This window comes from Delphinus delphis, chromosome 1 (genome assembly GCF_949987515.2).
Source record: "Delphinus delphis chromosome 1, mDelDel1.2, whole genome shotgun sequence".
NCBI classification, from domain to species: domain Eukaryota; kingdom Metazoa; phylum Chordata; class Mammalia; order Artiodactyla; family Delphinidae; genus Delphinus; species Delphinus delphis.
The window spans coordinates 42,704,257-42,730,107 of NC_082683.1; the positions used below are offsets into that span (position 1 = coordinate 42,704,257).

General features: G+C 38.1%; 1 protein-coding gene across 3 annotated transcripts in view; it reads left to right on the plus strand.

Annotated features, from left to right (window-relative positions):
- OSBPL9 (oxysterol binding protein like 9) overlaps nt 1-25,851 on the plus strand; it is a 167,627-nt gene that overhangs the window by 82,408 nt on the left and 59,368 nt on the right. For 2 of the 3 annotated variants that reach the window (XM_060021870.1, XM_060021879.1), the window contains exon 4: nt 16,177-16,253. In XM_060021870.1, coding sequence (XP_059877853.1) covers nt 16,177-16,253 — 77 coding nt within the window. Of the gene's footprint in view, nt 1-16,176; nt 16,254-25,574; nt 25,795-25,851 lie in introns of those variants that run through there. The other variant, XM_060021888.1, reaches the window with a different exon arrangement.

The window sequence follows — 25,851 nt, forward strand, 5'->3', positions numbered from 1 at the left end:
TTGTGAAACCTATTTAGTGGGCCAAGATAAACATTTCTTAAAAAGTAAAGTACAGGGCTTCCCTGGTGGCGCAGTGGTTGAGAGTCCGCCTGCCGATGCTGGGGACACAGGTTCATGCCCCGGTCCGGGAAGATCCCACATGCCGCGGAGCGGCTGGGCCCGTGAGCCATGGCCGCTGAGCCTGCGCGTCCGGAGCCTGTGCTCCGCCCGCAATGGGAGAGGCCACAACAGTGAGAGGCCTGCGTACCGCAAAAAAAACCCCAAAAAAACAGTAAAGTACAGCAGGGAAAATACCAGTGCTTATGGCATGTAGTAAGAGCATACATTGTTTTGTGAAACTAATGTTCAGTTTTACATGTATACGTGTATGTACACACATATGTGTTTATGTGTTTGTGAACTGAGGCCATGTTATAAATGTATTTCTTATTGTGGGTCACAGCCAAACAAAATTTGGAGCCCACGGGCTAAGAGAATGGAAAGAGAGCTTGAAAAATGTAATGAAGAGGAAAGGTAGGTGCTAGAGAAGGAATCATAGAGATAAGCTGAATGTATAAATAACATTATAAAAAGAGGGAGGGAGAGTTAACCTATATAGATTTGGGGAAAATAATGTACTATCTGTAAGTTGTTTTAACTAATTCATTAAATTGGGCCCTTTTAGCAGGGGTTCATTCAGAGTTAGTACAGCTTTAATTTTACTTCTAGAGAGCTGTTTCTGCAGGTGGATTGTGAATTGTGTATATCATTACCATATTTTTATTTCTCTAATCAACAATTTATTATGATTGAATAATAACCAGATATCTCATTGGTGCTTCATATCCACAAAGATATTTTTCCTATTAGATACAGTAGGGTAGAGGTTTGTTTACTGCCTCTTGAGAGAATGGGAGAAGGTTGGCTAGGTTAGTCAGAATAATAGAATATTGAATTTTCAGCTGGAAGGGACAACTTAGTCCAAGCCTCCATTAAAAAAAAAAAAAAAAACTATTGTAAAAAACACATAACATTGGGCTTCCCTGGTGGCGCAGCGGTTGAGAGTCCGCCTGCCGATGCAGGGGACACGGGTTCGTGCCCCGGTTCGGGAAGATCCCACATGCCGCGGAGCGGCTAGGCCCGTGAGCCATGGGCGCTGAGCCTGCGCGTCCGGAGCCTGTGCTCCGCAACGGGAGAGGCCACAACAGTGAGAGGCCTGCGTACCGCAAAAAAAAAAAAAAAAAAAAACCAAAACACATAACATTAAATTTATCATCTTGAACTTTTTTTTTTTTTTTTTTTGGCTGCGTTGGGTCTTCATTGTTGCGCATGGGCTTTCTCTGGTTGCGGTGAGCGGGGGCTACTCTTCATTGCAGTACGTGGGCTTCTCATCATGGTGGCTTCTCTTGTTGCGTAGCACGGGCTCTAAGCGCGCAGGCTTCAGTAGTTGCAGCATGCGGCCTCAGTAGTTGTGCCTTGTGGGCTCTAGGCAGGATCAGTAATTGTGGCGCATGGGCTTAATTGATCCACAGCATGTGGAATCCCCCAGACCAGGGGTCAAACCCGTATCCCCTGCGTTGACAGGCAGATTCTTAACCACTGTACCACCAGGGAAGTCCCTTAATCATTTTTAAGTGTATAGGTCAGTAGTACATATTCACATTGTAGTGGAGCAGATCTCTAGAAGTTTTTCATCTTGTGACACTGAAACTCTATACCTGCTAAACACTAATTCCCTCTCCCTCTTCCCCACCCCCAACCCTTGGTGAACACATTTCTACTTTCTGTTTCTATGATTTTGACCACTTTAAATATTTCATATGAGTAGAATCATACAGTATTTGTCCTTTTGTGACTGGCTTATTTCACTTAGCATAATGTCCTCAAAGTTCATCCATGTCATAGCATATGACATGGTTTTCTCCTTTTTAAAGGCTGCACAATATTCCATTGTGTGTATCTTTCACATTTTCTTTATCCATTCATCTGTTGATGAACATTTGGGTTGCACCCAGCCCTTGGCTATTGTGAACAATGCTGTGATGAACATAGATGTGCAAATATCTCTTTGAGATTATGCTTTGAGTATTTGTGGTATATACCCAAAATTTAAATTGCTGGATCATATGATAATTCTACTTTTGATTTTTTGAGGAACCTCTGTACTGTTTTCCATAGTGGCTGTACCATTTACATTCCCACCAACAAGGGCTCCAACTTCTCTGCGTCCTCGCCAAGGCGTCTATTTTCTCTTCTTTTGATAGTGGCCATCCAGATGGATGTGAAGGGATTATCTCATTGTAGTTTTTTTGGGTTTTTTTTTAAAGATTTAATTTTATTTATTTTTCGCTGCGTTGGGTCTTCATTGCTGCACACGGGCTTTCTCTAGTTGTGGCGAGCAGGGGCTACTCCTTGTTGTGGTGCGCGGGCTTCTCCTTGCAGTGGCTTCTTTTGTTGTGGAGCATGGGCTCTAGGCGTGTGGGCTTCAGTAGTTGAGGCATGCAGCCTCATTAGTTGTGGCACGCAGTCTCTAGAACACAGCCTCAGTAGTTGTGGCGTGTGGGCTTGGTTGCTCCATGGCATGTGGGATCTTCCCAGACCAGGGATCGAACCCATATCCCCTGCGTTGGCAGGTGGATACTTATCCACTGCACCACCAGGGAAGTCCCTCTAATAGTTTTGATTTGCATTTCCTTAATGATTAGTGATATTGAGCATCCTTTTATGTTCTGATTGGCCACTTGTATGTCTTCTTTGGAGAAATGTCTATTCAAGTCCTTTGCCCGTTTCTTTTTTTTTAACCTTAAAGTTTGTTTTGGTTCTGAAGAACCTAGGGCCAGGACAGGAATAAAGATGCAGACGTAGAGAATGGACTTGAGGACACGGGGAGGGGGAAGGGTAAGCTGGGACGAAGTGAGAGAGTGTCATGGACATATATACACTACCAAATGTAAAATAGATAGCTAGTAGGAAGAAGCCGCATAGCACAAGGAGATCAGCTCTGTGCTTTGTGTCCACCTAGAAGGGTGGGATAGGGAGCGTGGGAGGGAGATGCAAGAGGGAGGAGATATGGGGATATATGTATAGCTGATTCACTTTGTTAGCAGATACTAACAGACCATTGTAAAGCAATTATACTCCAATAAAGATGTTAAAAAATTTTTTAATTGAAGTATAGATGGTTTACAATGTTGTGTTGGTTTCTGGTGTACAGCAAAGTGATTCAGTTATACATATATACATACATATTCTTTTTTTTTTTTTTTTTCGCGGTACGCAGTCCTCTCACTGCTGTGGCCTCTCCCGTTGCAGAGCACAGGCTCCGGACGCGCAGGCTCAGCGGCCATGGCTCACAGGCCCAGCCGCTCCGCGGCATGTGGGATCATCCCAGTCCGGGGCACGAACCCGTGTCCCCTGCATCGGCAGGCGGACTCTCAACCACTGCACCACCAGGGAAGCCCCATGCATATTCTTTTTCATATTCTTTTCCATTATGGTTTATTACAGGATATTGAATATAGTTCCCTGCGCTATACAGTAGGACGTTGTTGTTTATTTTATATATATCTGCTAATCCTAAATTTCTAATTTATCCTTCCTCCATCCTTTTTCCCCTTTGGTAACCACAAGTTTGTTTTCTATGTTTGTGAGTCTGTTTCCGTTTCGTAAATAAGTTCATTTGTGTCATATTTTAGAGTCCACATATAAGCAATATCACAATGTATTTGTCTTTCTCTTTCTGATTTACTTTACTTAGTATGATGATCTCTATGTCCATCCACGTTGCTGCAAATGACATTATTTCATTCTTTCTTAATAGCTGAATAGTATTCCACTGTGAATATACCACATCTTTATCCATTCCTCTGTCGATGGACATTTAGGTTGCTTCCATGTCTTGGCTGTTGTAAATAGTGCTGCTCTGAACACTGGGGTGCACGTATCTTTTCAAATTAGAGTTTTCTTCCAGTATGTACCCAGGAGTAGGATTGCTGGATCATGTGGTAACTCTATTTTTAGTTTTTTAAAGAAACTTTCATACTGTTTTCCATAGTGATAGCTCTGATTTACATTCCCACCAGCAGTGTAGGAGGGTTCCTTTTTCTCCACACCATCTCCAGCATTTATTATTTGTAGACTTTTTAATGATGGCCATTCTGACTGGTGTGAGGTGGTACCCCATTGTGGTTTTGATTTGCATTTCTCTAATAACTAGTGATGTTGAGCATCTTTTCATGTGCCTGTTGGCCATGTGTATGTCTTCTTTGGAGAAATGTCTGTTTTGGTCTTCTGCCCATTTTTTGATTGGGTTATTTGTTTTTTTTGGTATTGATCTGTATGAGCTGTCTGTATATTTTGGAAATTAATTCCTTGTGGGTCGCATCGTTTGCAAGTATTTTCTCCCATTCTGTAGGTTGTCTTTTCATTTTGTATATGGTTTCCTTTGCTGTGCAAAAACTTGTAAGTTTGATTAGGTCCCATTTATTTATTTTTGCTTTTATTTCTATTGCCTTGGGAGACTGAGCTAAGAAAACATTGGTACGATTTATGTCAGAGGATGTTTTGCCTATATTCTTTTCTAGGAGTTTTATGGTGACTTATATTTAAGTCTTTAAGCCACTTTGAGTTTATTTTTGTGTATGGTGTGAGGGTGTATTTTAACTTCATTGATTTACAAGCGGTTGTCCAGCTTTCCCAACACCACTTGCTGAAGAGACTGTCTTTTCTCCATTGTATGTTTTTGCCTCCTTTGTCGAAGATTAATTGACCATATAGGTGTGTGGGTTTATTTCTGGGCTCTCTAGTCTGTTCCAGTGATCCATATGTCTGTTTTTGTGCCCTAACCACACTTTTGATTACTGTAACTTTGTAGTATTGTCTGAAGTCTGGGAGGGTTACGCCTCCAGCTTTGTTCCTTTCCCTCAGGATAGCTTTGGCAATTTGGGGTCTTTTATAGTTCCATATAAATTTTAGGATTATTTGTTCTAGTTCTGTGAAAAACGTCATGCGTGATTTGATAGGGATCGCATTAAATCTGTAGATTGTTTTGGGTAGTGTGGCCATTTTAACAATGTTAATTCTTCCAATCCAAGAGCAAGGGATATCTTTCCATTTCTTTGAATCATCTTCAGTTTCCTTTATCAATATTTTATAGTTCTCAGCATATAAGTCTCTTTCCTCCTTGGTCAGGTTTATTCCTAAGTATTTCATCTTTTTGATGGGATTTTAAAAGGGATTTTTGGTTTACTTTCCCTTTCTAATACTTTATTGTTAGTGTAAAGAAATGCAACAGATTTCTGTATGTTAATTTGATATCCTGCTACCTTGCTGAATTCGTTTATCAGTTCTAATAGTTTTTGTGCGGAGTCTTTAGGGTTTTCTGTATATAGTATCATGTCATCTTCATATAATGACAGTTTTACCTCTTCCCTTCCAATTTGGATACGTTTTACTTCTTTTTCTTGTTTGATTGCTGTCCTTTGCCCATTTTTTTAATCAAGTTGTTGTTGTTGAATTGTAGATGTTCCTTATGTATTCTGGATATTAACCCCTTATCAGATATATGATTTGCAGTTATCTTCTCCTATTCTTTAGGTTGCCTTTTCTCTGTGTTGATTGTTTCCTTTGATGCACATAAATTTTTAAGTTTGTTGTACAGTAGTCCCCCCGTATCACGGGGATACATTCCAAGACACCCAGTGGATGCCTGAAACCGCAGATAGTACTGAACTCTATATATACTGTTTTTTTTCCTATACATACATACCTATGATAAAGTTTAATTTATACATTAGGCACAGTAAGAGATTAAAAACAATAATAATAACATAGAACAATTATAATGATACTGTAATAAAAGTTATATGAATGTGGCCTCTCTCAAAATATATTATTGTACCGTACTCAACTTCTTCCTTTGATGATGTGAGATGATAAAATGCCTAGTGATGAGATGAAGTGAGGTAAATGATGAAGGCATTATGAAGTAACATTAGGCTACCATTGACCTGATGATGCATTGGAAGGAGGATCATCTGCTTAGGGTGGATCATGGAACCATGACAGTTTTGATTGTTGGGTGTAAGAAGTGCATTATGTCGATGGTTGGGGATCCTGGACAGGACAAAGCAGGACAGTGTGAGATTTCATCAAGCTACTCGGAATGATGCACAGTTTAAAACTTATGAATTGTTTATTTCCATTTAATGTTTTAGGACCTGGTTAACCAGGGGGTGGGGGCGTGGGGGAGTAACCAAAACTGCAGAAAGTGAAACTGTGGATAAAGGAGGACTACTGTAGTTCTATTTGTCTATTTTTAAATTTTATTGCCTGTGCTTTTGATATCATATTCAAGAAATCCCTGCAAATCCAATGTTCTAAAGATTTCCCCCTATGTTTTCTTCTAGGAGTTTAATAGTTTTAAGTCTTACATTTAAGTCTTTAAAACATTTTCAGGGAATTCCTTGGCAGTCCAGTGGTTAGGACTCCATGCTTTCACTGCCGTGCGCCTGGGTTCAGTCCCTGGCCAGGGAACTAAGATCCCACAAGATGCACAGAGTGTCAATAACTATGAATTTTCTGTCAATTTTTGTATATGGTAAGGGTCCATCTTCATTCTTTTGAATGTGGATATCCACTTTTTCCAGCACCATTTGTTGAAGAGACTGTCTTTTCCCCATTGTATAGTCTTGGCACCCTTGTCAAAAATCATTTGCCCATACATAAGGGTTTATTTCTGTGCTCTTCTGTGTTCCATTGGTCTATATATCTATCTTTATGCCAGCGAGCCTATAAGCCATGTGGTGTTGGACTAGAATTGGAGGTATCAATATGAACTCATGATTTTAGACAGATAGATAGATAGATAGATAGATAGATAGATAGATAGATAGGAAGTGCATGAAAAAGAATGGAGGCATGTCAAAAGGAGGAGAACTAGGACTTGTTCTGAGGCACATGGGGCTTAAAGATGGGAAGGAGGGTAGAGTCGGTGTTAAGATTCGAGGAGGGGGAAAGTATGCCATGAACAGGAAAACAATTCATTTAGAGTGTTTAGGGGCCAATGAGAAGATGGTTTGGTTCGTATAAAAGAGGCATGAAATAAAAGATGTGGAGGACCTTTACTGTTAGGGAGGTTAGGTACATTCAGTAGGGTATGGGAGAATGTTAAGGTTTTTGATGGAAGCAGCCTTGCAATATAAGCTCAAATCTGAGTGAGGTGTGCAGGCTGCATTTGAGTTAAGCACATGTACTACTTTTGTGGTGATGTTTTGTTTACAGGCATGAGACTGTATGAGAGCTTGAACGAGCATGTTGTCAGTAGGGATGGAAAGAAAGGGTAGAGAGAGGGACTATGTCAAGGAAGGATCTGGTGCTTGTTTGTGAGGAGGTGGCAGATTTAAAGGTGATTGCTATTGGTGCCCTGATGGCTGTGAGAATGGTGCCTCATGTCACGTCCCAGACATTTCTCAGTTCAGGCCTCACTCTCACAACCACTTCCTAACTGGACTGCCACCTCTGTTTTTGCCACCTTCAGTTTTCATTGTCCACAGCGCTGCCAGATTGATAATTTTAATATGCAAATTAGACCATGTCACTCTCATGCTTGAAATTCTTCAGGGGCTCCCCATTGTCATAAAGTCCATTCACACTCCTTGGGATGGGATCCTAAACTCTTGCCATTTCCTCTTCCCCTGTCAGCCTACTGTTCCAGACACATTGAAACCAGTTTCCCAGTTTTCACCCTTTTCATGCTTAAGTGCTTTTGTTAGTGTCTTTCCACTTTCAGGATGTCCTTATCTTTCTCTATTTGACAAACTAATTACTATTCTTTAAGATCTAAACTCCTTAAGGAGTTCTTCCCTGATTTTTCATTCATACCCTTTGGTGGTGACATAAGCTATGTATTTATACAGCTAAATACAAATCTGTCTTTTTTACCAGATTTTTGAGCTCCATGGAGTCAGGGATAAGTTATAATAAATGCTCAACAGTGATGATAATAATAATTACTGCTTATTGAGCACTTACCTTATGCCATTTACCTGTCCAAGTGTTATATTTGGACTAACTCATTTAATCTCTGTAATAACCTTATGGGATAGATTCTATTACTGTCCTCATTTTACAGATGAGAACACTGAGACTTATAAAGGTTAAGTAACTTGTTGAAAGTCGTATGGTTAATAGACAGCAAAGTTCAGAGTTGAACCTGGACGTTCTGGCTCTGGAGTCCATGTTCTTTAATTTCATATGTCACAGTTGTTTACCATGATATTCTCTAAATGGTGTCTTTTGATGAACCCAAATTGTTAAGTTTGATGTAGTTAAATTTATGTCATTGTCTTTATATCTTGTTTAAGTTTTGTACCCTGTTTAAGAAGCTTTCTTCTATCCCAAAGTTATGACGATTTTCTCCTGTTTTACCTTCTGGAAAATGTATTGTTTTTCTTTCATATTTAAGAATTAGGGAATCACCTGGAATTGATTTTTATGTATAGTACAAGGTAGGGTCAAGTTTCATTTTCCCACCCCCCTATTGTCCTACCACCATTTATTGAAAGATTTTTCCTTATTGTTCTTTGGAACCACGCTAACCACAAACCAAGTGTCCATATATATGAGTGGGTCTGTTTCTGGGCTCTGTTCTGTTTCATTGGTTTGCTGTTTATCCTAGCTCCAGTACCACTTTTTCTTAATTGTTGTAGCTTTGTAGTAAGACTTTATATATGATAGAGTAAATCCTCTAAGAATGCTTCTCTCTTTTCAAGAAAGCCTTTGCTATTCTTTATCTTTTGTACCATTTTGTCTTTGTATTGTTTTTTGTTTTTTGGGTTTTTTTGTTTTTTGGGGGGGTCGCACTGCATGGCCTGCAAGATCTTTAGTTCCCCAACCCGGGATTGAACGCATGGCCCCAGCAGTGGAAGTGTGGAGTCCTAACCGCTGAACCACCAGGGAATTCCCTGTATTTGTATTTTAGAATCAGCTTGTCAGATTCCCCAAAATGTGTTTTGGACTTTTGATTTGCATTGCATTTAATCTATAGATCAATTCAAATATTGTTATAGTATTGAATCTTCCAACCCGTGAAACAGTATTTCTGTTTATTTATGTCTTCTTTGATTTATTATAATAATGCCTTTAAAATACAGTTTTTAAAAATTTGAATAATCTCACACAAAAAAGTTGCAAATACAGTACAAAGAACTTTGACCCCCGCCCCAGAACTATTTGAAAGTAAGTTGTTAAATGGATGTCCCATCACCCCTGAATGTTTTATTATTATATATTTCCTGCAAACAAGGAAGTTTTCCTGTATACACACTATGCAACCATTAAAATCAGGAAATTAACATTGATGCATTAATACCATCTAATCCTTAGACTCTATTCAGGTTTTGCCAGTTGTCCCAATAATGTCCTTTATAGAAAGAGAATCTGGTTCAGAATCACATTTTGCATTTAGCTGTCATGTCTCTGTAGTCTCCTTCAGTCTGGAACAGTTCCTCAGTCTTTCCTTGACTTTTATGTCCTTGACACTTTTAAAGATTATAGGCTAATTAATTATTTTGTAGAATGTCGCTCACTTTGTTTTTTCCTGATGTTTCTTCATGATTCAGATTATATATCTGGCCCGAATATCACAGAAGTGATTCTGTGTTTTTATCACAGAATTTTAATTTGTCCCATAACTGATGACATTTACTGTGATAACCTGATTGAGATGGTATCTGCCAGACTTTTGTTATTAAATTTTGTCTTTTTCCCTTCTTAATATTTTGTGGGGAGGTATTTTGAAGCTATGCTGAATCCCATTCCTCAACAAACTTTCAATTTATGTGTATCAGTAGTAACTCATGGTTTCCTGTTTTACTTAATGGATTATAATTCTTTACTATCATTATTTATTTTAATGCTCAAATTGTCCTTGATTTGGCCCGTAGGATTTTCTTTAAGCTGACTTCTGTGTTCTCTTGACATGTTCCTATCATTCTCGAAGTATTTTCTTCCTTACTTTCTGGCACAAAAAAGATGTTCCAGACTAATTTTCTATCTTCCCTGTCCTAGTCCCGGAATCAACCATTTTTCCAAGGAGCCTTAGTTCCTCTTAATGGAGAATAGTATTTAGAATCAATACCTGCTGCTAGGTGTACTTATTGCTGTTGGCTGTCATGGTGCCCAGGCCCTCTCAGAGCTAGGAAACGTATGAATGTAATATACATGTGTACATAAATGTGTATTCATGTCCATATTTCCATATGTATTTATTTACATAAATATTGAAAACCATGAGTTCATACTGATACCTCTATTTCCAATCAAACATCACAAAAATCATTCTGGTTTTCTCCCTTATCACTTTTCTAACTATTAATATTTTCCAACAGTGAGAAACCCTTTATATATATTTACTCATTTGATCAATCCTTCTGTATGTAATTAAGTTTCCCATCATCACCCACTTCCTTGTGTGCATGTCACCCTCATTACACTCAGCCTGGTAAACCTTGTGCCAGGCTGACCCCGCCCCCGACAATGTGGACTCCTTCCTCACCTTTCTTGGGCTCTGACTCTCCATGCTGCACTTTTCCACTGTATAGTTTCCCTCTTCATCCTGCTGGCTTTGATACCCCATGCCAGGTTGTCCCTTGGCTTGATGTATGCCCTCCATGTGTTGCTCAGGCTCTGATGTCCTGAGTTGACCCATTTGGTACAATACTTTTAACTAAAACACAGAGCTCATTTGATTTTTCCCTTCTAATGCCCCCTTTCTGTTCCAGAGTTCAGTCTAAGATCCCATATTGCATTTAGTTATGAGAGTTCCTTGTTCTTTTCTTGTCTTTCGTGACTTTGACATTTTTGATGAGTATTAGTTATTTTGTAGATTGTCTCTCAGTTTAGGTTTATCTGATGTTTTCTCATGATTAGATTGAGATTATGTGTTTTTTGGCAAGAATACTACAGAAGTGATGCCGTTTCCTTCTCAGTGGGTCATATTGTGGGGGGGATGGTATGCATCAAGACATTTGTTACTGGTGATGTTAACCTTGATCCCTGGATTAAGGTGGTGTCTGCCAGACATCTCCATCATGAAAGTACTGTTCTTCCCTTCATAGTTGATAAATATATTGGGGGAGATAACTTTGAGACTCTGCTAATATCCTGTTTCTCCTCAAACTTTTGCCCACTGTTTTTAGCTATCAGTATGCCATTGGTGGATCTTGCCTTCAGTAATTATTGCTGCCGCGTTTGTCTAAAGGTGATTTAAAAATTTCTTTCATCCCTATAATACTTATGAATTGTAACTCTTCTGAAGAAAGAGCTGTGCCTTCTTCCCTATTTATTTACTTATTCAAGTAATTTATTTATATCAATATTGCACTCTTAGATATTTATTTTATTCTATGAATTATAATTCAGTACTATCAGTTATTCTGTTGCTCACATTCTTTAGGCTTTGGTTATTGGAACTCCTTCAGGTTGGCTCCTGTTTCCTTTTGACGTGCCCCCATTCTTTTTCAGTCACTTCCTATGTATGTATGTATCTGTCTAACTATCTAAAACCCTGAGTCCATATTGATACCTCCAATTCTAGTCCAACACCACATGGCTCATTCTAGCCTTCTCCCTTTCCTTATTTGTAATTTTTTTCCCTCGGACGGTGAGAAACCTGGTTCTCATAATCTACAATATATTCACTTGTTTGTAGTTACAGAATTGCTAAACTATACTCCTATGAAAACCAGATTTACAGTATTTGCGCAGTTTTTGTACAGTGTTTGTGTATGGTTATGTTTTGGTTTAGCCTTGCATTATCTAGTTAGAATACTGTTTTCAAAGTTAGTTGGGTTTAGTTTTTTCTTCCTCATACCCTTCTTTGTGATTGTCTTATTCATTTGTAATACAGTTAGATTAATTTGTTACTATTTATATTCTGTTCTGGGTTCCCCCTCTCCATCCTGGTTTGATTTAAAATTATTTATTTAGGGGGAGAATGTATGAAATGTTACTATGGTTCTAAAGAGTCTGAGTATATACAAAACAATAAATTCAGAGCAGTGTTGCTACCTCTGTATCCCTACTAACTCATTCCTGTTTTCCCTGATTTCCATCCTTTCCCACTGTGCTTTGTAGGTAACCAGTCTCTTTAGTTTATAGTTCATCCTTCTTCTATTTATTTTGCACAAACAAGCAGATGCATGTATATTTTCTTATATCCTCCTCTTTCTTCTTTTTTTCATTTAATAGTGTATCTGAAAAATCACTCAAAAGTGATCTTCCTTGTTCTCTTTTTTACACCTGCATTGTACTCCATGGTTTATTCAACCACCTTCCTCTGTCTGAATATTGAGGCTCTTTCCAATATTTTGTAATTATAAGCAATGCTACAGTGAATAACCTTGTTCATGTGTATTTTTATATTGTTGGATGTTGCTTGATTTTTTGCATACTCAACCAACCTTGTATTTCTGGAATACACTGAACTTCGACTTGACGTATTACAGTTTTATAAAGGACTTTTGCATGTATTTTATTGCATTAGAATTGCCTTAAATTCTTTTCTCTCATAATAGTCTTGTCAGGTTAATATCCAAGTTATGTTGACCTTACAAGAGCTGGGGAGTATTCTTCTTTTTCGATTCTCTGGAATATTTTGTGTTAGATTGGCATTATTTCTTCCTTAAATGTTTGACAGAGTGCTCTGGTGAAACTTCCTGGGCCTGGAGTTTTCTTAGTGGGATGATTTTTCAATTATTTTTATATAGAGTATTTTTGTTCTACCAAGGGCACTTTCCTGTGGTCTTATCTAATAGTTACAGAACTATCCAAATTTTAAAATTTCTTCTTGTGGAAGTTTTGGTAGGCTGTAAAGAAAATTTTCCATTTAATTAAAATTTTCATTTCTATCATCATGGAGTTATTCATAACATTCTCTTATAAACTTCTGAAAGTGTGCATCTATTGTGATGTCCTCTTTCTCATTTATGATGTTAATGACCTGAGTCACCTCCTTCTATCAGTCTTGCTAGAAGTTCATCAATTTCATTAGTTATTTCAGGTAACCAACTTTAGGCTTTATTGATCTATCTTATTGTTTGCTCTCTACTTGATTGATTTATGTTCCTTATCATTTCCTTTCTACTTATTTCGAATTTAATTTCCTGTTATTTCAACCTTTTTGCTTTTCTAAATGTATGCATTTAAGGCTATAAATTTCACTTTATGCACTGCTTTAAACTGCATCCAACAGTTTTCAATATGTCATGTTTTCATTTATGCAGTTTCAAATATTTTCTGATTTCTAGTGAGATATTTTTCTTTGACCAATAGATTATTTAGTGGTTTTTAAAAACTTTTTTCCAAATACCTGAGTATTTTCTAATTTATATTCTTATAGCTGATTTCTAGCTTACATTTTCACTGTTAATATACTGTGTGTGATTTAACTCCTTTGAAATTTGTTAAGACTTCTTTAGGGTCCATTATGTGGTCAATTTTTTGAAATAGTCTGTGTGTGCTAGAAAAGAACATCTCTTTTACACTTTGTGTGCACAGAGTTCTATATATGCCCATTGGATCAAGTTTATTCATCAGGAATTGTTCAGATCTTCTAGGTTCTTACTTATTTTTCTGTCTGCTTGATCTATTGGTTAATAAGAGAGATGTGTTAAAAACATGTATGTATATATTTCATGTTATTTTAGTTACATATAAATTTATATCTTCCTGATTAATTGAACACTTGTATTTACAAAGTGAGCCTCTTGAAGACTTTTTGTGATAATGTCTATTTTATGTGATTTAAATAACATCACCTTTTGGGAGTTAGTGTTTCTATGGTATATCTTTTTCTATACTCTTATTTTCAATACTTCTGTACCCTTATATTTAATAAGTATCTCTTGTAAGCATCATATAAAATCTTGTTTAAAAACCTTTCTTTTTTAGTTGGAGCATTTAGTTCATTTACATTTAATTTAATTATTGATGTTTTTAGGCTTAAAAATTTACCATTTTACCATCTTTCCTTTTTGTCTTACATATTTTGTTTCTTTTTTCTCCTTTTTGTCAATTATTGGATTATTTTTTATTATTGGATTGTAAAATTTTATTATTTTGGAAGTTAAACACTTAAAAAAAAAAACCCTTTCAGTGATTACTCTAAAAATTATGACAAAATCCTTCCATTGTCAAAATCAAATGTTAGTTGGTAATTTTCTTTCCAAACAATGTAAGAACCTTAGAATTCTTTGACTCCATTTCCCCTTTCCCAGTCTATTTGCAGTTGTTTTGCATTTAATTTTGTATGCATTTATTTAAAACCTCACAAGATATTATCATTTTATGTAGTCAATATTCACTTAGTTTTACTCATGTACTTATCATTTTTGTTACTCTACATTTTTCCTGCTTCTACCACTTTCCATTAGACATTATTCTCTATGCATGGAGAATACCTTTACAAATTTTCTTTAATAAATATATGCTGATGACAAATTCTCTGATTTTTGTTTGTCTGAAAATGACTTTATTTCATCTTAATTCCTGAAAGGTATTTTTCATTAAATTCTAGATTGGAAGTTATTTTCTTTTAGCCATTAAGTATAGTACTGTCTTGTCTTCCGGTCCCCACTGTTTCTTTTGTGACCTAGGACAATTTAATTGTTGCTTTTTTGAAAGTAATCTGTCCTCCTTTCTCTCTCTGTTCCCCACCCCCCACCTCCACCGCAACTATTTTTAAGATATTTCCTCTATCTTTGGTTTGCAGTAAGTTTTGCTGGGATGTGCCTATCTGTGGGGTTTTGTTTGTTTGTTTTTGATTTATTCTGCTTAGAATTCTTAGGACTTCTGAAATCTGTGGCTTAATGTCTTTCATCTGTTTTGAAAAATTCTTAGCCAGATAGTGTTTCTATTCCATTCTCTCTTTTGTCTCTTTTTGGTATTCCAATCACATGCACATTACACCCTCTTACTCTCTATGTTGCTCTCCCTTTCTTCTATATTTTCTATCTCTTTGACTCATTGTCTTTTGTTCTGAAGAGTTTCTTCTGATCTCTCTTCCAGTTCTCTCACGGTTTCTTAGTTGATTTAATCTGCTGTAAGACTCATCCATTGAGTTCTTAATTTTGCTTATTATGTTTTTCAATTTTACAATTTATATTCAATTATTTAAAAAATGTATATCATTTATAAAATGGTTTCTAAGTCTCTGTCAAAGTTTCCAGTCTTTTGTTGAATGTATTAAGCATAGTTACTTTTAAAGTGCGGGATTGTTTGTTCAGCTATCTGGAGCTCTTGTTCTTCTGTTTCTATTGTCATGTGATTCTCATTTATGTGTGCTTGTCTCCTTGTATATCTTTGGTTATCTTTGCTTATGTGCTAGACATTGTATTTAAAATTGTTTTTAGAAATAATTTGGCAGCTGAGATTATGTTATCTTTCTACAGAAAAGACTTCCATTTGCTTTTGCTAGCTAGGTGCTTAGAGTCACTAAAAACCTGGGGGAGTTTTAACCCATTTCAGGCATCAAGATTTTTCTGGCCACCCACATGACTGAGCAATTATTTTAATTGTTTTATTCTTAATTCCAAGGTGCAGCCCTTTGAGGTCCCAATCAAAACTTGAGCTATTTGCCAGAGCCACCACTCTTGGTGGGCCCTGGTCTCCAATTTTTGGCCTGATAAGACTTTTTTTTCTTTTCATAGAGTTTATTTTTTAGAGTAATTTTAAGTTCACAGAAGAATTGAGAGTTCCCATATGCCCCCTGCCCACACATACTGACAAGGCTTTTAAGAAATTGCTCAATCTACAACTTCTCTCCTGGAATGTACAATGCCTCCAGGAGGAAAGTGGCCCTATATACCATCTTCTAGATGTTTGTCTTTTCCTAGATTTTGGCCTGTTAATTCTTTACTACCTTGTTGTTTTCTGATGCCTTCAAAACAGTTATTTTTAATAATTATTTTAGCTTTTCTGATTATTCTCAGTGGGAAGGTAGCCTGCTATTATTGAACACATTTATTCCCTTTGATATAAATGGCTGTATTTTTGGAAAGGATAGAAAGATAAATCTATTGAGGAAATGGCACAACCAGAAACCTTTTCTATTAGCATCATGGTTTAAAATTTTTGCTTCCAAATATGGAGATATATTGTAGAAATTAAGGTTTTAATTTTTATAAACTTTTATTCCAGCTCGTGATGCTGATGAGCGAGAGAAGTGGATCCATGCCTTAGAAGAAACTATTCTTCGACATACTCTTCAGCTTCAAGTAAGAGTCTTTACATGGCTTCTGGATAGTTCATTAGGGTCTTTTGTTGTTGTTGTTTTCTTTTTTTTTTTTTAAATAACTGATAGGATGTAAGGAAAACTTTTAATTTCTGAGTTGTTTATTTTTGCCTTTACAGTGTTATAATATATAGTAAAGTTATAGTCATTTTCTTCTGCTTAAAATACTGATTTTTGTCTAGAAACAAGACAGTGCAAGGCAATGTTGAAAGTGAAATGCTATGTTAAAATTAAAATGTGCCAAGTTCATTTTTAAAATTTAGTATCTATAGTTGGTTATTGGTATAGCCAAATTATATAATAATGCACAATAATAGATAAGTGCTGAGAAGTTAACCTACTTTTCTTGTTACAGGATTTGGCAGTTACCATGTGTGTTGGGTAGTACTCTTAGGGATGAAAGTGAAAGAAAAAACCCAAACTGGTTTAAAAGAAAAAAGCACATCTAGCTTGGGTGTGGTTTGAAGTAGGCATTTAAACAATGTCATGAGGACCAAGATCCCTCATCTCTATTTCTAGGTCTTAGTTCTTCGGGGTTGGCTTCATTTTTAGATAAGTTCTCCCTTTGTGGTAGTAAGATGGTTGCAGCAATTTCAGCCTTCCATTGGTGGAACTCCAAATCTATAGGAGGCTATTGCTCTTTCTGGATTAAGAGGATTAGTGCTGATACCTCAGCTTCAATCACTTTCCTGGTCCTGACCAATCACAATTTCATAGCTGTATGTTCTTCCTCTGGAAATGGGATGTTATCTGCTTCATCAGAAATACGTAACTTATAGAGTAGAAGGTGGTTCCCCCAACCCCCTTGCCCCCAAGCAAAGTCGGACTAGGGAAAAAAAGATCCTAGATAACAAAAACAACAAATGTCTACTCTACCATACTAAAGATAGTTTTCTATGTTTATTCTCCACTGAAAGAGCTTGTATTGTGGCATATAGAGAGGATTTTATTTTATTTTGATTTACAGGATTGAATCCTAGAAAGCTGATGTTTTATAGTCCTTTATCTCTACTTAACTTGCCCAGGAATTGTCTTGATTAGACAAGTTAGTATAGGACATCCCAGATCCTATAGCGAACTCCCCATCACTTTGAAAGTTATTCAAACAGAGGCTTAAAAAACATTACATGAGGAAGTTGTTATGAAGAGACTGTAAGAAATGAATATGGAGTTGAACTAGGAGATCTGTAAGTTACTCTGTGAGCTATGCTTTTTTTTTTTTTGCGAGCTATGCTTTTTAAAAGCAACTTCATAATTTCTATGAAGAATCTCTATGAATTCTTTTTAATGAATTTCTTCATAAGTTTCCTTTTTTTTTTTTTTTTTTTTGCGGTACGTGGGCCTCTCACTGTTGTGGCCTCTCCTGTTGTGGAGCACAGGCTCTGGACGCGCAGGCTCAGCAGCCATGGCTCACGGGCCCAGCTGCTCCGCGGCATGTGGGATCTTCCCCGACTGGGGCACAAACCCGCGTCCCCTTCATCGGCAGGCGGACTCTCAACCACTGCGCCAGCAGGGAAGCCCCATAAGTTTCTTTTTAATTTAGGCAGTTTTATAAATGACTAGCATCATTTTAGCAAATTTGTGATCCAGTAAGAAGATAAGTATATTAAGATTCAGATTAGACTGAATGTGGCAGATGAGATTCCCTCCACAGTTGGTTAGACTGATATTCAAGTCTCTATGTGATCTATTCTCAGACTGCCTTTCTAGACATTTCCACCACTGTACCCCTACATAAACCTACTAGAGTGCTGCCCTTTACTTGCTTTCCTCTGAACACATCTTTTCATTTCTGGTCTCTACATTCTTGTACATGATGCTCTGTCTCTCTGTAATGCCATCTGCCTCCACTCTGCCTTTGCATTCTGCCTCTTTTCTTCAAAGCCCAGTTCAGAACTGACCTCTTCCCCTGACCTACCCCTCCTCCCCCACCCCCCAAACTCAGTGATCTCTTTCCTTTGAATGTTACTCATTGCACAGTTCACTGAATCCTTACCATATTCTTTTTGTTATCCTTTAGAGTATATATAATTCCCACCTCGTCGGTTAGGATGCAGACTCCTTAAGGTCAGGTACTTAATTTGATCCAGTTTTGGAATATATGAGCTTTTGCTTTGAAGAGAATTTACATATCTTTGGGAATAACAAGAAGAAAAAGATAATTTTGGGAAGTCTTAGACTCTGATAGCTTTGATATTTTAAAATACATGTAGTAAAATGGGAAGTCAGACTCTGATAGCTTTGATATTTTAAAATACATGTAATAAAAAGAGTTATTTATATATATATATATTTTAAAGTTAATACATGCAGAAGATGGGACATTTAGAAGTATGTAATTAAATGTTGATTTGATTGGCAAAAAAAAGTAAAGATTTTCTTCCCAGAGATGGTGAAGTATGGTGAAGGACTTGACTCTGGAACCAGAATGTCTTGGTTTGTATCCCAGTGCCACCACTTATTCTTGACATTACTCTGAGTTCCAATGTCCTCATCTATAAAATGAAGATAATAAAAGTACCTAATTTACAGGGTTGTTTTGATGATTAAATGAGTTAAATGTAAATTTGCTGAAATAATGCCTAGCTATAGTAATAACTTGGCAAATTTTAAGCCATTACTAATGCAACTACTACTCTTACCATTCCCACCCCCTGTACATTCTCAATGGTGCTCTCAATGGCATTCTAAATGGTGCTCGATAAATGATAGTTAAATAAAGAAATAATTGAAGGAATTAATGAACAAACACATGATGTATAGATTGCTTTTATATTGCTCTTTATTGAGAACTTTGAGATGTATTGTTTTTCCTGGCCTCATTAGATTTTATTTTTGTATCATGTAGGAAAATAGATGTGTTTTGTTTTTCTCCCTTGAAGCCCTTTGTTTCCCAAAGGAAGTGATTGCAATGTAGATGTGTCACTTCTTCCACAGGTAAAATGGTATGAAGTAGCCAGTTACTTGGGGTTCCTACAACAAAGGAAAATTCCGCTAAGGAATGTTGCCAATGTTGTTGCTGTTACTGAGGGCAGACAAATTTCTGGCTCCTAAATTGGAATTTAGGATTCAAGGATTCCTTTTTTTAAATAAATTTTGTTGTAATAGTGATGGCCTGTCTATCTTGAACTCTTGGGAAACAACTAAAAACAAATGATCCAATTTTATAGATGCTAAAGATTATTCCTTTAACTGCCAAAAATTTATTTTAACTGTGTTTTTATGGAAAACTTTTAGAACTTATATTTTCCTGCCTTCTCTTTATAAAAATAAAGTTTAAAACTTAAAAAAAATAGTTCATGCTCAATTCAGAACATATAAAGAATACAGAAAAGTTATTTATTTGGTAAATATTTATCAGACACTTATGTGTTCCATGCACTATACTAGTTGTAGAGGATATAATTGTGAATAAATGACATATTGTCCTTGTCTTTATGGAGCTCAGCCTAGTATAAAGAAGAAAATAAAAATCATGGGAATTGAATTTTTAAAAAACTACAGTAATGTCATAAGTAAGTCATGTTCCAAAAAAAATTTAGCTATGTAGGAGTATATAAAATAAAAGCAATAGTTTTTCCTACACCCCTTCTTTAGAGAAAAACATAGAGTTCCAGTTTGTTAACATCCTAATCCTAATGTAAAGTTAGTGTGCCTAAAAGCTGGAGCATTTAAAATGAAGAGTAATCACACAATACAAAGCCGTTTTATCCATCTTGTGGCAATGAGCTCTGTACTTCTAACCAGTTTTGGCAACTCACGTGGTTTTAATGAAACCTGTAAATTGTTTCAGAAGAAAGTTAAGTGACCAATGCAGAATTTAACTGTAAAAATTAGGGCAATAGCACCTTTCTCATATAATTTAAAAATTGAATGGTACTAAAAGGCTTATAATAGAAAAACATTAGCCTTCTGCCCCTCTGCTTTCTCTGTTTTCCTTGTTAGACTACCCATTTTCAACCTTTTTAGCTGTGTATACTGCTATATTTGTAGTGTAGTACCTGGCATTTCAGTCATTCATTAGACATTTATTAAGCAGTTAATACATGCCAGTCTCTGTGTGAGGAGATGCTAAAGATACAGTGATGAATAAGCAGTACACTATCATAATCATTGTGGGGTTGTGTAGAGGGTATTCATTCCTAACCTTGAACCAAATATTTTTTTGTTTGTTTGTTTCATAATGCATTATGAATTGCAAATAATTTATATAGAAACTTCTGGAACATAGTGGTCCTGATCACAAGTTAGGGACTGCTTCTGCTGTATGCCAAATGGTATATTTATTCCATCTGGCTAAATTTTCTATGTGAAAATTTATTGGCTGACTTTAATTTTGAGACTTCTGGGTACTGGTCAGACAAAATAGTGGAGCTACATATCCTGCTTCCAAGAGCTGTCCTTTAATGTTGTCTGCTCTAATCATTGGGCCTAAGTTGCTAGGCAAATTCCTAGGGACACTATGCGTTTTTTTCCCCTATTTTTGCTGCTTCTTTTCGTCTACTGTAATCAAAAGTATTTGTCATCTATCTCTAAAATGACATAAGAGTAGAATGTGATTTATAGGTAAACATTACTGGACTCTCTAGCAGAAATAATATTTTTGAAAGTAGTACATAAATTCTGTATAGTTAAAATGCTCTTTTCATCTTAATAGCTATAGGTAAAGTTGGCCTATTTTTTAGTCAATAGACTTCCTGTCATTTTTAAAGATCCCCCCTCACCCTGAACCTTAATGTTTTGATTTTTCTCAGATTGTGTTTTATACATTTTTTTGTGAGATGCAGCAAGAGGGAAATTTGGAGGTGTGCGGTTTTTTTTTTTAAGTTTTTCTTGTTTTGTATTTGTTTTTCAATCTTTTCCTCCAGGTTTATTGAGGATAATTTGACATAGATCACTGTATAACTTTAAAGTATACAACATGATGATTTTTTTAAAATAAATTTATTTATATTTTATTTTATTTTTGGCTGTGTTGTGTCTTCGTTGCTGCACACGGTGAGTGGAGACTACTCTTCATGGCGGTGCGCGGGCTTCTCATTGAGGTGGCTTCTCTCATTGCAGAGCACGGGCTCTAGGTGTGCGGGCTTCAGTAGTTGTGGCACGTGGGCTCCGTATTTATGGCTTGCGGGCTTTAGAGCACAGGCTCAGTAGTTGTAGAGCACGGGTTTAGTTGCTCCACATATGTGGGATCTTCCCAGACCAGGGCTCGAACCCGCATCCCCTGCATTGGCAGGTGGATTCCTAACCACTGCGCCACCAGGGAAGTCCCCAATGATGTTTTTTATGCTTCTTAATCACTATATTCCATTCTTTTCTTGAACAACAAAAGAAATTAAGTAATTTAATTTAATCGCTTAGTAGCTTTAGTTATGTAGTTTGAAAAGTATTGAAGACCCCTTTGATACATGGGTTGGAAATCAGTTGTCATATATGACTTTAAGGCATTGGTCACTTAATTTTCTTCTAAACAACTTGTAGATTTCTTTAAAAACACTTGAGTGTTTTTAAACATAAATTTGAGTTTTTTTCAACACAAATTTGGTTAGAAGTCCTATAGTTTTTTGGGATAAAATGGGTATGTTGCCTTGTATTGTTTAATTACTTTTCATTTTAAATGCTACATCTTTTGTGCACACTCACTTTACACTAGGACTAGGAAAATGAGAATTATATGTCTATAACACAGTTATCTCTAATATGAAACTGTGAAAAGGTAGACTCTGGACTGTAGCTATATTATTAAGAGACTGTCATAAGTCATATTCTCTATTGCCATTACACCAGTTTTAACACTTAGATCTATCAAAAGAAACCCTAATTATAATTGGTTCCACTAAATTTTTACTAGGACTTAACTATTTACACTACACTGTCAAAAATGATAGTGCCTTAGATTTTGAAGCTACTGACCCGTGATGATGATGATGATGATGATGATGATGATGATGATGATGATGGAAGATTTGGAGGACACTTAAAAAAAATCTGATATTTTGGTATGTACTGTGTCTTTTTTTAAATAAATTTATTTATTTTTTGGCTGCATTGGGTCTTCGTTGCTGTGTGTGGGCTTTCTCTAGCTGCGGTGAGCGGGGGCTACTCTTTGTTGCGGTGTGTGGGCTTCTCATTGTGGTGGCTTTACTTTGCTGCGGAGCACAGGCTCTAGGCATGCGGGCTGCAGTAGTTGTGGCACATGGGCTCAGTAATTGTGGCTCGTGGGCTCTACAGCTCAGGTTCAGTAGTTGTGGCGCATGGGGCTCAGTTGCTCCACAGCATATGGGATCTTCCCGGACCAGCGATCGAAACTGTGTTCGAACCATGTTGCCTGCATTGGCAGGCGGATTCTTAACCGCTGTGCCACCAGGGAAGTCCTGGTGTGTACTGTTAAGTACAAAGTCCTTGATGACCCTATGGGTCTTTCTGTCTTGTTATGGAGTGAGAAAGAACACATGAAAATCACATGAAAGAACTGGTAATCAGGAATTACATAAATTAGTATTATGTCTCTTACAGGGTCAATTAGTACAATATATAGACAGAATTAGAGGTGTAGGCTTTTTTGCCCCTTGGCCTGGAGAACTGTTTGATCAGCCAATATTGAATTAAGCCCTCTGAGCTGCTCTGGCACAAAATTAACTGCTAGAAAAGCAGATATTAAAGGAAAACTGTAAAGGGTATTAGTGGAGGTTCTTAGACATTGACCTTGTCCATCTGGCAAAATTAATGTATTTTTCTCCATCACTGCTTATAGTTTAATTGATGCTTATCATAGAATTGATGTTTATTTTCAGACTCTGTTACCGTAGGAAATCCATTATTGAGCACCTAATATGTGCCAGGCATTTGGCTAAATTGAGGCTTTGATGAACAAAATCAGATAGATCCTTGCCTCTTTACCTCTTACAGTCTAGTGGTGAACATAAAACATTAAAGAAGTATGCAGACAGATAGAAAACCTTCAAGTTGCAGACTTTCAAAGATGCAAACGTGCATTCCATCAACATCAGTCATGAGTGAAATCGCAGTTTACCCTCTGTCTCCTATTGCTGATGATCCTTCAGCTCTACCATCTCCCAGCTCCTCTCCCTCCTCCAGTCAGTAACTCTTCTTGCCTGTTCACTCGATGCCAGCCCCTGTATGCCAGCTGTTGTACTGTACTACTGTACTTTTCAAGTTACTGTACTGTAAGATTAAAAATGTTTTCTTTATTTTTTGTGTTTGTTTTTTATGTATTATTTGTGTGAAAAATATTATAAACCTATTACAGTACAGTGCTATATAGCAGATTGTGTTATTTGGGTACCTAGGCCAACTTTGTTGGACTTACGAACAAATTGGACTTGCAAACACGTTCTCGGAACGGAACTCGTTCGTATGTAGGGGACTTACTGGAGCTGTAATAAGTTTTATAAAGGAGCGTTGCATGGGCTATGAGAGCATAAAATAGGAAGAATTCACATAGGCAGCGAGGAAATGATGATGAGTAGAAGTAAATTAAGTGAAGGGTGGGGATTAGGATTTCCCTGGTGGTGAAGTGGTTAAGACTCCGAGCTCCCAATGCCTAGGCCCCGGGTTCGATCCCTGTTCAGGGAACTAGATCCCACATGCCGCAACGAAGAGCTCACATGCCGCAACTAAGGAACCCGCCTGCCGCAACTAAGACCCGGCACAACCAAATAAATAAATATTTTTTAAAAAAAGTGAAGGGTGGGGATTAGTTTCAAGGTGACAGTGTAAAAGACAAAGTAACCACAGGGGCCATGTGCCAAGGCCCTGAGGTTGGAAGGTCCAAGGCAAATTGAAGAAACATGAAAAAGGCCATTGTGTGGAGTGCAGAAAATGAGGGAGTGGAAGGTGTTAAGATGGAGCGAGGGGCAGGTAGGGCTAAACCTTGCACACCATTGCTGAATGCTGAGTTGTATCCTAAACACAATGGAAGGCAGTTGAAGTTCTTTAATGGGGCAGGGTGGGGTGAGATGGGAGTCATGACTTTGGTTTTGGAAACCAACTACTGTGGCCATAGTGTTGAGGATGAATTGGAGAAGCTTTAAGAAGCAGGAATACTTTACTAAGGAGATTGTTTCAAGAGGCTGGGACCTGTGATTGAGTGGTGGTGATGGAGAGAGGTAGAACTGAGATTGTATTCAGGAGGTAAAAATGGCAGAACGTGGTGATGGATTCAATGTGGAATGAGGAAAGTGTCAAGGACTGCCAGGTTTATGGTTCGCATATCGAGTGGATGGTAGTGGTTTTCATTTACTGATACAGGGAGGACTGGAAGAGGACCTGGCTTTTGAGGAAGGGGGTGCGGGAAGAAGAGAGTGCATTTGGTATTGGACGTTTTGAAAAAATTTGCATAAAACAAAACTTAAGGGCTCTTTAACACAGTGCAGCAAGCATCTATTGAGCCTTTTGTGCAGTGTACAATGTGCTAGTTGTAGGGGCTACCAGTAGAGCTACAAAAATTAATTAGATGCTTAGTTTAGTAGAATTACAGGTATATAAATAACCATAAGGAAAAAATAGTAAAAGCAGAAGGTAATTGTTCTCCAGGTCAGTAAGTCAGTCATTTATTTACGTCTGGGATTTCCTGCATTTTGGATGGTTCTCTGCTGAGGTCCTCGAAGTCCGAACTTTCCATCTAATTTGAAGTTATGCCATTTGGATTCCTGAAGCATCTTCACAAGCCACCTACATTCCTTATGGAGCTGTGTCACAACAGCAAGCCTAGTGTTTCCCTGGATTAATAAAATAAAACAGGCACCCCTGCTTTTGTTTATTGATATAGTATCTCCTCCTCCCCCGCCTCGTGACACAAACAACTTTTCGGAAGTAAGCAAAAGCAGTTATCCAGATGAAACTTGGCTGCACAGCTGCCAAAATATTGGATGTCGAGCTAGCAGCGGGTGGGTGTAGGTGTAGCACGTTTACCTCTGCGACCGGGTCCTTCCCCAGTCGCCACCCTATGGGAATCTCCGGGGCCGAAGCCTCGAAGCCTAGCTGAGCTCCCTCGAGCCACGAGCTTCCTTTCCTGCGGACTGCACTGGCGTGCCGAGGGGGCCGCGTGTCCCGAGGCACAGCTCCGGGCGTGGGAGCAGGTTCGGGCCCCGGGATGAGCCCTGGGCTCAGCGAGGAGGCGGCAGGGGAGCCGGGCTCTCCGGATGCTCGCCCGCCGCGGCGGGCCCCTCCCGCCTCTCCACCCCAAAATTGGCCTAACCGCCAATCGTCGGCCACTCACCTCCTTTTCAGCAGGTGGCCCATGGCCAATCGCCAGGGGTCTCTTTGCCAAGAGGCTACAGGGCCAGCCAATCGGGGCGGCCCCTAGGCCTGGGGCAGGAGTAGGGGAAGAGGGGCTGTCCCGGGGGACCGGCTGAAGCTGACCGGACCGACTGCGCGTCAGGCCGGTGATCCGGCGGAGGGAGGAGAAGAGGGGGTGCCCGGAAGCAGCCCTCGGCTCCCTCCCCTGGAGGCACACAGGGCGGGGGCCTTGGCGAATGGCTTTCTTGACGGCTGCTTGCGGAGTGAGTAGACCCGGAGGGTCTGGGAGAGGGGCCGGCTCCCACCCCTGAGTCCCCAGG